The sequence below is a fragment of the Elaeis guineensis genome, chromosome 1 (assembly GCF_000442705.2).
Source record: "Elaeis guineensis isolate ETL-2024a chromosome 1, EG11, whole genome shotgun sequence".
In the NCBI taxonomy this organism is placed as follows: Eukaryota; Viridiplantae; Streptophyta; class Magnoliopsida; order Arecales; family Arecaceae; genus Elaeis; species Elaeis guineensis.
In genome coordinates, this window is record NC_025993.2 from 30,160,851 (window position 1) to 30,171,539 (window position 10,689).

General features: G+C 44.4%; 1 protein-coding gene and 1 long non-coding RNA gene across 3 annotated transcripts in view; both read right to left on the reverse strand.

Annotated features, from left to right (window-relative positions):
- Nucleotides 1-4,898: 4,898 nt before the first annotated feature.
- Nucleotides 4,899-7,011, reverse strand: LOC109504943 (uncharacterized). 2 transcript variants are annotated; one of them, XR_012138628.1, is made up of 2 exons: nucleotides 6,220-7,011; nucleotides 4,899-5,033 (listed from the first exon to the last, which is right to left on the reverse strand). It is a non-coding gene; the product is annotated as an uncharacterized lncRNA (long non-coding RNA). The 2 variants fall into 2 exon arrangements; XR_012138630.1 differs by having other exon boundaries at nucleotides 4,899-5,426.
- A 3,618-nt stretch (nucleotides 7,012-10,629) lies between these two features.
- The window catches only part of LOC105032865 (LRR receptor-like serine/threonine-protein kinase EFR), a 14,588-nt gene continuing 14,528 nt past the window's right edge, over nucleotides 10,630-10,689 (reverse strand). The window contains exon 4 of the mRNA XM_073252867.1: nucleotides 10,630-10,689. This exon is cut by the window's right edge and continues 253 nt beyond it. Within this exon, the coding sequence (XP_073108968.1) occupies nucleotides 10,630-10,689 (60 nt within the window).

Consider the following 10,689-nt stretch of genomic DNA (forward strand, 5'->3'; position numbering starts at 1 on the left):
CATATAGAGATAAGATCTCCTAATCGATGAAAATCAAGCCAAAAAGTAAGTATGAAGATAAGATCTCCTGATCTGTGAGAATCGGACCAAAAAGCAAATGAGGAGATTAAGATCTCTTGATCAGTAAAAAATCGGACCAAAATATAACTACGAAGATAAGATCTCCTGACCGGTGAAAATCAAGCCAAAAAATAAATATGGAGATAAGATCTCCTGACCAATAAAATTTGAGGCAAAAAACAAATATAGAGATAAGATCTTCTGATCGATAAAAAATCAGATCAAAAGATAAATATGGAGATAAGATCTTCTGGTCGATGAAAATCGAGATAAAAGATAAATATGGAGATGAGATCTTCTGGCTGGTAAAAATTGAGCTAAAAAGTAAGTATAGAGATAAGATCTCCTGACCGGTGAGAATGGGACCAAAAAGCAAGTAAAGAGATTAAGATCTCCTGATCGGTAAAAAATCGGATCAAAAGATAATTGCAGAGATAAGATCTCCTGACCGGTAAAAATTGAGTCAAAAGATAAATATGGAGATAAAATCTCCTGACCGATGAAAATCGGATCAGAAAGCAAGTATAGAGATAAGATCTCTTGGTCGATAAAAATTGAACTAAGAAATAAATATCGAGATAAGATCTCCTGATCGGTGAAAATCAGATCAAACAGCAAGTATGGAGATAAGATCTCCTGATTGACGAAAACTGATCAAAAAGATGAATATGGAGATAAGATCTTCTGACCAGCGAAAATCGATCAAAAAGGGCAAGTATAAAAATAAGATCTCCTAGCCAATAAAATCCAGTCTTAATGGCAAACATCTCCCAAAACTGGTGAAAACCCAATATATGGAGTAAATATGAAGATGCTTTTACTTCCTAGTCTGATCGAAAATTATTAACTCGGACATAAGAAGTGGGGGACAGAATGTTGGTATACTAAACCGATCTCCAACCACATGGCATCATTATATGAGATCAGAGAATTACCAATTTCAAAGCACCGATAGTGCCTTCGTTTGATGATTGAATATTGAGGTCGGCTATTCGCCGACCTGAATCATGGTGCCATGCATGATCGAGACTATTGGTATCTTAGCTGACAATAGCCTGTTTTATTCTGATCTTCTTTCACCTCAGTCATTTATGGAGGTGGAATTGCCGATCTTTTTTACTTCACTCCGATTGTTCATCGAGGTGAACTGCTATGTTGGCGGCAACAGTCATCCCATCATCATCCACCACAACTAAATCCCAGTTGGCCACGATCTCGTGCACAGCTGGCAAAACCAGCCAAGCACGACCCTATTTCCAGCTCATATACTTAGTTGAATGCCAGCTCACTTATAGGCAGCTCTCTAATTGTCTAACAAACTCCTCTAACGACCTAATAAACTCTGAAATGGCCTCCTCAATTCTTTTATAAATAGAGGACCAGGGATCTTCCATTGATAAATTTTACTCTCTGAAACTAGGGAAGACTATGACGGTAGAAAATTAGGCCAGAATCTTGGTTCCTACCCAGTCCTCCTCCAGTTTTATTTGATCTCCCTTGCTCTCCCACTCTTTTCCACTCCTGTTCTCAAGGCTCGAACTGATTTAAGCATAAGGGTCAAGAATCGGAGGATCTCCATCCGATTTCTTGACTAATTTTGTAGATTGGAAGAACTCCTATCGAATCGCAACAATCACTTCAGTCCAGCCTCATTCGATCTGTCCTACTTCAAATTTTGAGCCTTGCAGCAATACTTCCAAACTATTGAAAAAGATTTTCAAAGTTGAGAGATTTTGGATGGGAATATGCCGAACTTTCAGCCACTTGTAGATGTGCGATGATGTTGTATATATTATTAATGAATTTTCATCATATATTAGTATACAGCAATTCTATTACCATGCAGGCTGACAAAGAAGCAAGAAAACGGCGCAAAAATTGTTTCCTTACTATGTGATGTTTCAAGAATTATATAAACATATAACTTCTGTGCAATATAACATATGTTTTCTTGTCTACGTCATACAATAGGGAATATGAGTAGATATATTACTATTAACTACTACAAATAGATTAACCGGGGGAAAGAATTCTAGTGAGTGCGAGTTATAGCCAGCATCTATCTTGCCATGACTTCATTCGAGGTCACAACTTGCTAGTCCAGCATTGCCATCTTCCACACTCTGATCATTCCTGCTCCTAAAGAGTCATTCATCACTTTGTAACGAACCAGTAAAAAATACAGCTTATCTCTTCTTTGATTGCAATTTTGTGAAAACTATTTAGGGCCTGTTAGAATGTTTGGGTCAAAAATCCCATGAAATTCGTGGATTAGACCAATATAACCATCAAAATCAGACTATACTAGGTATATATTTATAAATATCTAAAGTACCTCTAGAGTGACCAGACCTAAATCCCATGGGGAAAAAAAAAAGAATCCGGCTCAACTTGATTTTGATGGTTTTATTGACTTAATTTATAAATCTCCTGGGATTTTGGGCTAAACCATCCAAATAGGCTCTTGGAGGGCCTACTGGACAAAGTAGACATCGTTGTCTACTTGAGATCTATCACAGGATTTTGGATGACGCGGAGAAAGTCCAGTTCCACACTTTACATAGGGGGAATACAAAAAATGAAGCAACAATATAAAAATAAGGAAACAAAGATAGAGCCCAACATCTAACTAATTTCAATCTCGACCCAGTTCCCATTGAGCAAGGTATTTTACTCACTTGAATTATTCTGGTCTCTTGGATTTTCACAATTTTTCCTTTCCCATAGTCATCAATATGGCCACACATAAGCTTACTTGATTTCAATATCTAAATTTGAAAAAGAAATACAGGAAAAATTAGGGTCGGCAATATGTCTCGTAAAAATGGTTCTATGTAAAATACATGGAGGATGCCATCATGAGGACTTAGGATTCATATCCTATATACCTTCCATACACAGATGAGAAGCAATTAGTGGAATTAAATCTAGCTAGCATGTTTACATAAAATCTGGCCTGGTTTGAACTAGTATCTCAATCATGTTATATTTGAACATAAAAATTTACATCCAATCAGATTTGTGATACAAGGACAGAAAATTTACGAGACAAATATAAAATATGGAGATGAAATTTTCATTTATAAAATTTTCAATTTGCTAGGTGCAATCTAAAATCACATATTTGTCTCCCATTTAATAATGCATAGATATTCATTTTTAAAAATTTTGCTTATAGATCATATTTATATTAGAAATAAAATTTAATTTTATATTTACGTAGCAAATATGGCTGTGATAATTGTCCAATTTTTATATGAATCTGCCAACAACAAATACAGGCACAATTTAATAACCTGTTTAGTACCTATGTTCACATTTGTATGCATTAAATTATCTATTGAAGATAATGCAGAGAAGGATATATGCATCACTATCCAATTTATTTTTAACCCCAGTGGAATATCATGAGAGTATCTCTATATTACAGTCTCAAAAAGGAGTGCCAACCATGAGATGCTGATTCCATTTATTTTTTTTTAAATTTTATGAGAGAGATTAATAAGTATTAGGTTAGTCATGCAAGTAGACTACATAGGATCTGATTTGTAATCAAGTACATCTAAAAATGAATACAAATTTGAGCATCTGATTAATATCTATATTTGTTAAAGAGATATAAATATAAATAGATAATTATGCAATCCCTATCTAAATATCTGCTTTATTGATCATTCTATATAGTTTTATATGATATTCATGAACTTTTAAGAGAAACAAATGATCATATTATGATATTGTTGTCTTAATTTACCTTCTATTCAATTATATATTTGATTTTATATATATTTGCAAAATTAGACTATATGGCTTATATTTGTTTCCGTATCCATATTTTTAATATCCGATATTTATCTATATCTGTTTAAAACACGTACGGATAGAATTTTTTGCAACTGATTAATATTTATATCTATATCTATATTCATCAAATATAAGTAGAGGTAGATATTGATATCTGTATTCGATCCATTTTTAGCACTATATTAGGTGCCTAATGTAATTTTATTAGAGAGAAAAAGGAAATCCCTCTTAAGCCATATTTGGCAACATCTGCAGCCACTCGCATATCCCAGCCCTTCTCCGATGGCTTCTTATACATCTTCGCCTTTCTTTGACTCCAAAAATCTTGAAGGAACGGGGCCTTCTCTGAAATTGCCAGCAAGCCCTAGAAGTAACTCCAATATCTACTCAAATGGGGGTACAACAAAAAGAGATGGTCCATTAACTCCTCGTAACTAATGCAGAAGGCACACCATTTTCTAATCCTAGAGCAATTTGTTGTTTAGTAGTAGCCAGGCAAAGAGCCTAAATTTTTTTCATGTAAGCAGCTCGATCCTCTGGATGGCAACATAATAAGGACAAAGGACTCTCCCATCATGAACAAAATCATAGAAGCTCTTCAAAATAAACATCCCTACCTTTAAATCACTTAGTCACTGCCTGTAGATACAAGCGCTAGTTGAAGTAGCTGCTGCAGTTCAGCTTCTTCAGCTTGCCCCAAATAAAGGGGTGTCCTCTATCCTTTGTTACATAGTCTGAAACCAGACCATTTTGTTATTCAGCTAGTTAAAACAGCAAGGAAACAATTGACATAAGAGCTCGTTCCCCAGCCAACAGCCCTTCCAGGACAAAGTATTTGTGGCCCCTCCTACCTTGATTTTTATACTTCTGAAATAGAACACTTCAGCTTTCAAAAATACTCCTCCATTGATTTTTTTTGTGCCATTATATTAGGCATTACAAAGGATGAGATTAGGCAATGGATGAGTTAAAGCCATTCACAGACTAGAGTAACAATAACCAACATCACAAAATAAAATAGTAGCCAAGGCATGTCATCATGAATGTTATAAAAGGTTTTGGAGTTTCACCTAGATACGAGCATTTCATCATTAACATTTCCAAGTACAGTAGGCTCATAAAATGTCATGCCCAGACTCTCTCTTTCCCCCAAGTATAACGTTTGCTCCCTGTTAAAAGATAATAAATAGGGATTTCATGATTATGTAGAATCATAATCAAATGCACGTTTATGCTACTAGGAGTCAGAGAACTCAAGTGAAGGAAGCCCATCGTCATGCCTCAGATGACATAATTATTTCACATCCAGATTATTTGAAAAAAAAAATGAAAAATGCAATAAATAAAATATCGCATTATGTCCTACTACAAAAGGCAGGCAGATGCCTTCTCTGACGAACATTCTTTCCCAATAAAAGAGTTTTGATACATATGTACCAGTGTTTACACTATGATGTGATGCGAGAACCGATTCTCTACCAATATCCTCAAGAGCCAGCATCCATTAACATCACCGTCGCATCCTTATACGTTTAGTAGCTATTTGTTGAGCTGCTGATGGACTGACCTCACAGAATGATAGAATAAATTACTCACCATTACCTGTTTATGGGGACTATGTAGCCTACTAAGTCCAAACCCTGATATTATATCAGGATTCTGGGATAGGCATGGCATTTACTACAAAACTGACCTGCTAGCTAGAGACAGCATAATGCAAATATACAGACGGGGGGAAGATGGGTCTCCCATATATGTCATATAGGGATTTTTCTCTTTTGGCAGCAGGGGGAGACATGTCATAATCAACAATATCAACTTAAATTAATGTGTTATTATATTTATCGTACATGTGGCGGTTTTTGTGCCATATTTTTTGCATGCACTTGATGCATGGTAAATGAACTCCGAAATAGTGATTGTTTGTTTTCAATAACAGAGAAATCAATATGTCATGTCAAGAGCATGAATCACCTTTTCTACAGCAGCTTTGTTGATTAATGGGCCCCGTTCAAAGAAAACCACAAAACTTCATGATTAAGTAATTAAAATAATCATGCAGATCAAACAAAGATTACAAATAAAGTTCACTTTAGAAAAGAAAAATTAAGCTAAAGCACAATCAAATGCTTCTACAGCACAATAAATAAGAATATGCCGTATTATGCATGGATGGAAATAAACTATTTGTTCCATAAAATCGGTCAACAAAATTGGCTATTGAAGATAGACTAATTACTAAGTGTCAAAATAGATAGTTTTCCTAAGATGAAAAGAAGGGTCATAAAGGCAGGCTAAAACGACTCCAGTTTCGAGCTTCAGGAAGATAGAGAACCAAATGAAAGAAATTAGTACCTGAGCTATGCCTTCCAGAAGGCCATTGCCAACCTGCAAATCCTGAACAGCCTTTGCAAACTTTTCATAAAGCAAGAGGGACTGGGAGGCTTGGAGCGGCCGAAGAGGGACTGGGGGAGGAGGTCCGGCTGCCCACCAGCCGCCGAGCGAGAGCAAGAGCGAGAGCGAGAGAGAGAGAGAGAGGGGGGGGGGGGGTGTTGCATGGAGCCAGGGGGTTGGGGGGCGTGGGGTGCGGGCACCGCCGCCAGGGAGGGGAGGAGGGTTATGCGGAGCTGCGAGGGTGCGGGTTGCATAATTGCCCGAGGGTTTGAGGCGGCATAATTTACTTAACCGCATGCATTGGAGAAAAGCGAGCTGAGCTCCCCACCCGGTTTGCTTTTCTTCCAGCCCCACATTGCGGTAAGAAGGCCTCCGATCCTTAAGATCCTTTTTCTCCATCCAAATCTGTTGAATCTCTCCTCGTCGTTGTAGTCTTGTCCCAGATCAAACACCACTAGACTCGCTCGCCTCCTTCTTTCTTGAATCATCCAGATCCGATCCTGTTGGATGGATATCTGACCAGGACACCATCTTTCAAGATCTTTTCAGTACCACACGATGCAGCAGGAAGAAAGAAGAAACAAAATAAAAAAGAAAAAAACAATCAAAATACGTGGATCAGCCACAAAAGGGCTCGCCTCCACGGGACATACAAACTTCACTATGAAAAAGAAATTTTACAAGAGGAGACCTCACCATCAACCTTTGTACATCAAATTCTCTCTCACCTGAAGTTTCCCTCACAAAAACTCTCTCTCTCTTGAAGACACCCCCTGAACCCCTGAAGTGCCTGGCGACCGCTGTCCAGGAGCCTCCTACTTCTTCTCTCTCGGTGCTCTCGTCTCTCTCTCTTCTCGGGTTCGTACGACGCTGTACGGCGAGAAACCCGAACCACACCCTCTCTGTTTCACGCACAGGACTTTTATAGACCTTAATCACGACTTAGATCATGATTAGGACTCCTTAATCAACCCAAATCACGTCCCAGACCGTCGGATTAAGACCGGGAATCATCTGGGCCCTCCGATCGCGCTCCGGTCCACGGAATAGTGCCGTGGACCGCGTGAAACGCGTGGGAAACGCCCACGCGATCCACAGGCCCCGCCGTGGACCGCCCGATCCACGGTGGACCGGGGCAAAGGGGCCAGCAGGCCGCTGGCCTGGGTCGGCCCGCGCACAAGGGCCTGGGCCGCGCCTGCGTGCAGGCTTGCGCGCGCTTGGGCCGCGCGCCCGGCTGGGCCGCGCGCCCGGCTGGGCCGCGCGCCCAGCTGGGCCGCGCACCAGGCTGGGCCGCACGCCCGCCTGGGCCGCGTGCCCACCTGGGCCGCCGGGCCTGGGTCGCGCGTCCCACGTGGGCCTGGGTCGCGCGTCCCGCACGGGCCTGGGTCGCGTGTCCCGCGTGCCGCCGCCTGCGGCCGCGCCGCTGCTGCCCACCGCCGGTCGCCAGCGGTCCTCCGTCGCCTCGATTCTCGTGCCAACTTCAAAAGCTGGTATCTCCTCCATCCGAGCTCCGTTTCGGGTGATCTTGGTCTCGTTGGACTCCGTTTTTCGCCGCGAACCTCGCTGTGGGCTCAATGTGGGCTGAATCTCGAGGCGTCAAATCCTAACAATCTCCACCTCGACTCGATATTCGGTCTCCTCCAAACTCTGAGAGCTTTTGGATCTCCTCGCCCTCATGCCCTGGGGCAATCGCCTGCTGATCATGGATGGGCAAACATGGGAGTCGAGCCAGGCTGCTCGATCCCATCTCCGTTGTATGCTGTGCTCCTCCTGACCTGAGATCTGCTCAGGGCATCGTCCTGCGGCAATAGGAATCTCACCTTGCGACGTCGCCTCTCGTCCTCCCGAGTCTCCTGTCTCGTGCCCGATCCGCCTCCTGGAGCTCCACCTCGCTCTGGGCTCCACCTGGCTCCTGAAGCTCCACCTCGCACTGGACTACCTGCCAGATAATAATGTCCTCTGCTCCCCTTCTTCCCCTCCAGCACAATCCTATTACCGCGTAGTACCCTCAGGATTCCTCCACCAGCTACCGTCCTATAGCCTCTCGAATCCAGTCTGCTAAGTGAGATAAGATTCCGTCTGAAATCGGGTATGTATCGGACCTCCCCCAATCTCCTCACTGCACCGTCATGTGTCCTCCAGCTGACCGTCCCAATGCCTCTGATCACACAGTTTGATCCATCCGGCAGATATACAGTGCCCTCACTGTTCTCCAGGGAGTCAAACTGCTCCTCTCTGCAACACACATGATAGGGGCATGCAGAATCTAATATCCACTGCTGGGAAGAAATAGATACCTCGTCAGATATCTCCAAGACATCTCCATCTGAATCGCTGCCGGCCGTCGCTACAGCAGCCACCGTCCGATTTTTAAGTTGAGGGCAATCTCTGGCTAGATGCCCCAACTCCTCACACCGGTAACACCTGATTTTGCTTAAGTCCCTCCTGGACTTAGACCGCCCTCGTTGCGATCTCCTGTCGCTCCGTCTACCACCTCCTGCTCCTCCAGAAGCCACCAAAGCTGAGCTACCGCCACCTGAGCTCGAAGCTGGGTTCTCCCTCCTGAGAACCTCGTTCTGGAGTATCGCCGCGGTGACCTCGTCCATCTTGATAGTGCTCTTCCCCACTAAAAGAGCAGTCACCAAAGACTCGTATGAAGGGGGAAGCGACGCCAGCAAAACCAGTGCCCTGGTCTTCTCCTCAACGTTCTCGCCAACGCTGAGAAGGTCGGTGAGGATCTTTTGGAAGTGGCTCAAATGCTCCTGCACGCTCTGTCCCTCAGTCATCCGCAGTTGGTAAAACTGCCTCCAAAGGAAAAGTGTGTTGGTGAGAGACTTCGCCATGTACAACTCCTCGAGCTTCGACCACAGCATCATCAGGGAAGTCTCGCTCAGCACATGGATCACCACCTCATCCGTCAGATACATGCGGATGGTACTCACCGCCTGCATCTGTAGCCGTTTCTAATCCCGCACCTCCATGGTGGTCGGCTTCTCATCGCACAAGAGAGCATCGATCAACCCCTGTTGGATGAGCACGTCCTTCACCCTTGCTTGCCACAAGGAGAAATTGCTCTTACCATCGAACTTGTTGATCTCCATCTTGATTGTTCTTGTTTTCTCCATCTTCAGTCTTGCTCACCACCACTGCAATCTGCATCCTTGTACCGTCTTGCTCTGATACCACTTGTTGGGTGGATGTCTGGCCAGGACACCACCTCCCAAGATCTTTTCAGTATCACACAATGCAGCAGGAAGAAGGAAGAAACAAAACAAAAAAGAAAAAAACAATCAAAATACGTGGATCAGCCACAAAAGGGCTCGCCTCCACGGGGCATGCAAACTTCACTATGAAAAAAAAATTTTACAAGAGGAGACCTCACCCTCAACCCTTGTACACCCAATTCTCTCTCACCTAAAGTTTCCTTCACAAAAACTCTCTCTCTCTTGAAGACCCCACCTGAACCCCTGAAGTGCCTGGCGACCGCTGTCTAGGAGTCTCCTGCTCCTTCTCTCTCAGCGCTCTCACCTCTCTCTCTCTTCTCGGGTTCGTACGGCGCTGTACGGTGAGAAACCCAAACCACACCCTCTCTGTTTCACGCACAGGGCTTTTATAGACCTTAATCACGACTTAGATCATGATTAGGACTCCTTAATCAACCCAAATCACGTCCCAGACTGTCGGATCAAGATCAGGAATCATCTGGGCCCTCCGATCGCACTCCGGTCCATGGAATAGTGCCGTGGACCGCGTGAAACGCGTGGGAAACACCCACGCGGTCCACAGGCCCCGCCGTAGATCGCCCAGTCCACGGTGGATCGGGGCAAAGGAGCCAGCAGGCCGCTGGCCTGGGCCGGCCCGCGCGTGCGGGCCTGGGCCGCACCTGCGCGCGGGCCTGCGCGCGCCTGGGCCGCGCGCCAGGCTGGGCCGCGTGCCCGCCTGGGCCGCCGGGCCTGGGTCGCGCATCCCGCACGGGCCTGGGTCGCGCATCCCGCGCGCCGTCGCCTGCGGCCGCGCCACTGCCGCCCGCCGCCGGTCGCCGACGGTCCTCCACCGTCTCGATTCTCGTGCCAACTTCAAAAGCTCGTATCTCCTCCATCCGAGCTCCGTTTCGGGTGATCTTGATCCCGTTGGACTCCGTTTTTTGCCGCGAACCTCGCTGTGGGCTCAATGTGGGCTGAATCTCAAAGCGTCAAATCCTAACAGATCCAATCTAGGGGTCAGGGTTAGGGTTTCACGTTGTTCGTTAGGATAGAAGGGAAGGTAACGAGTAGCATACAAGAAAAGAAAAGAGAAGAAAAGAAATCAGAGGATGGCGGAGCACCTGGCATTGATCTTCGGGATGGAGAAGGATCGGGTGAACTGCCCATTCTACTTCAAGATCGGGGCGTGTGCCGGCACGGGGATCGTTGCTCCCGGCTGCACACCCGG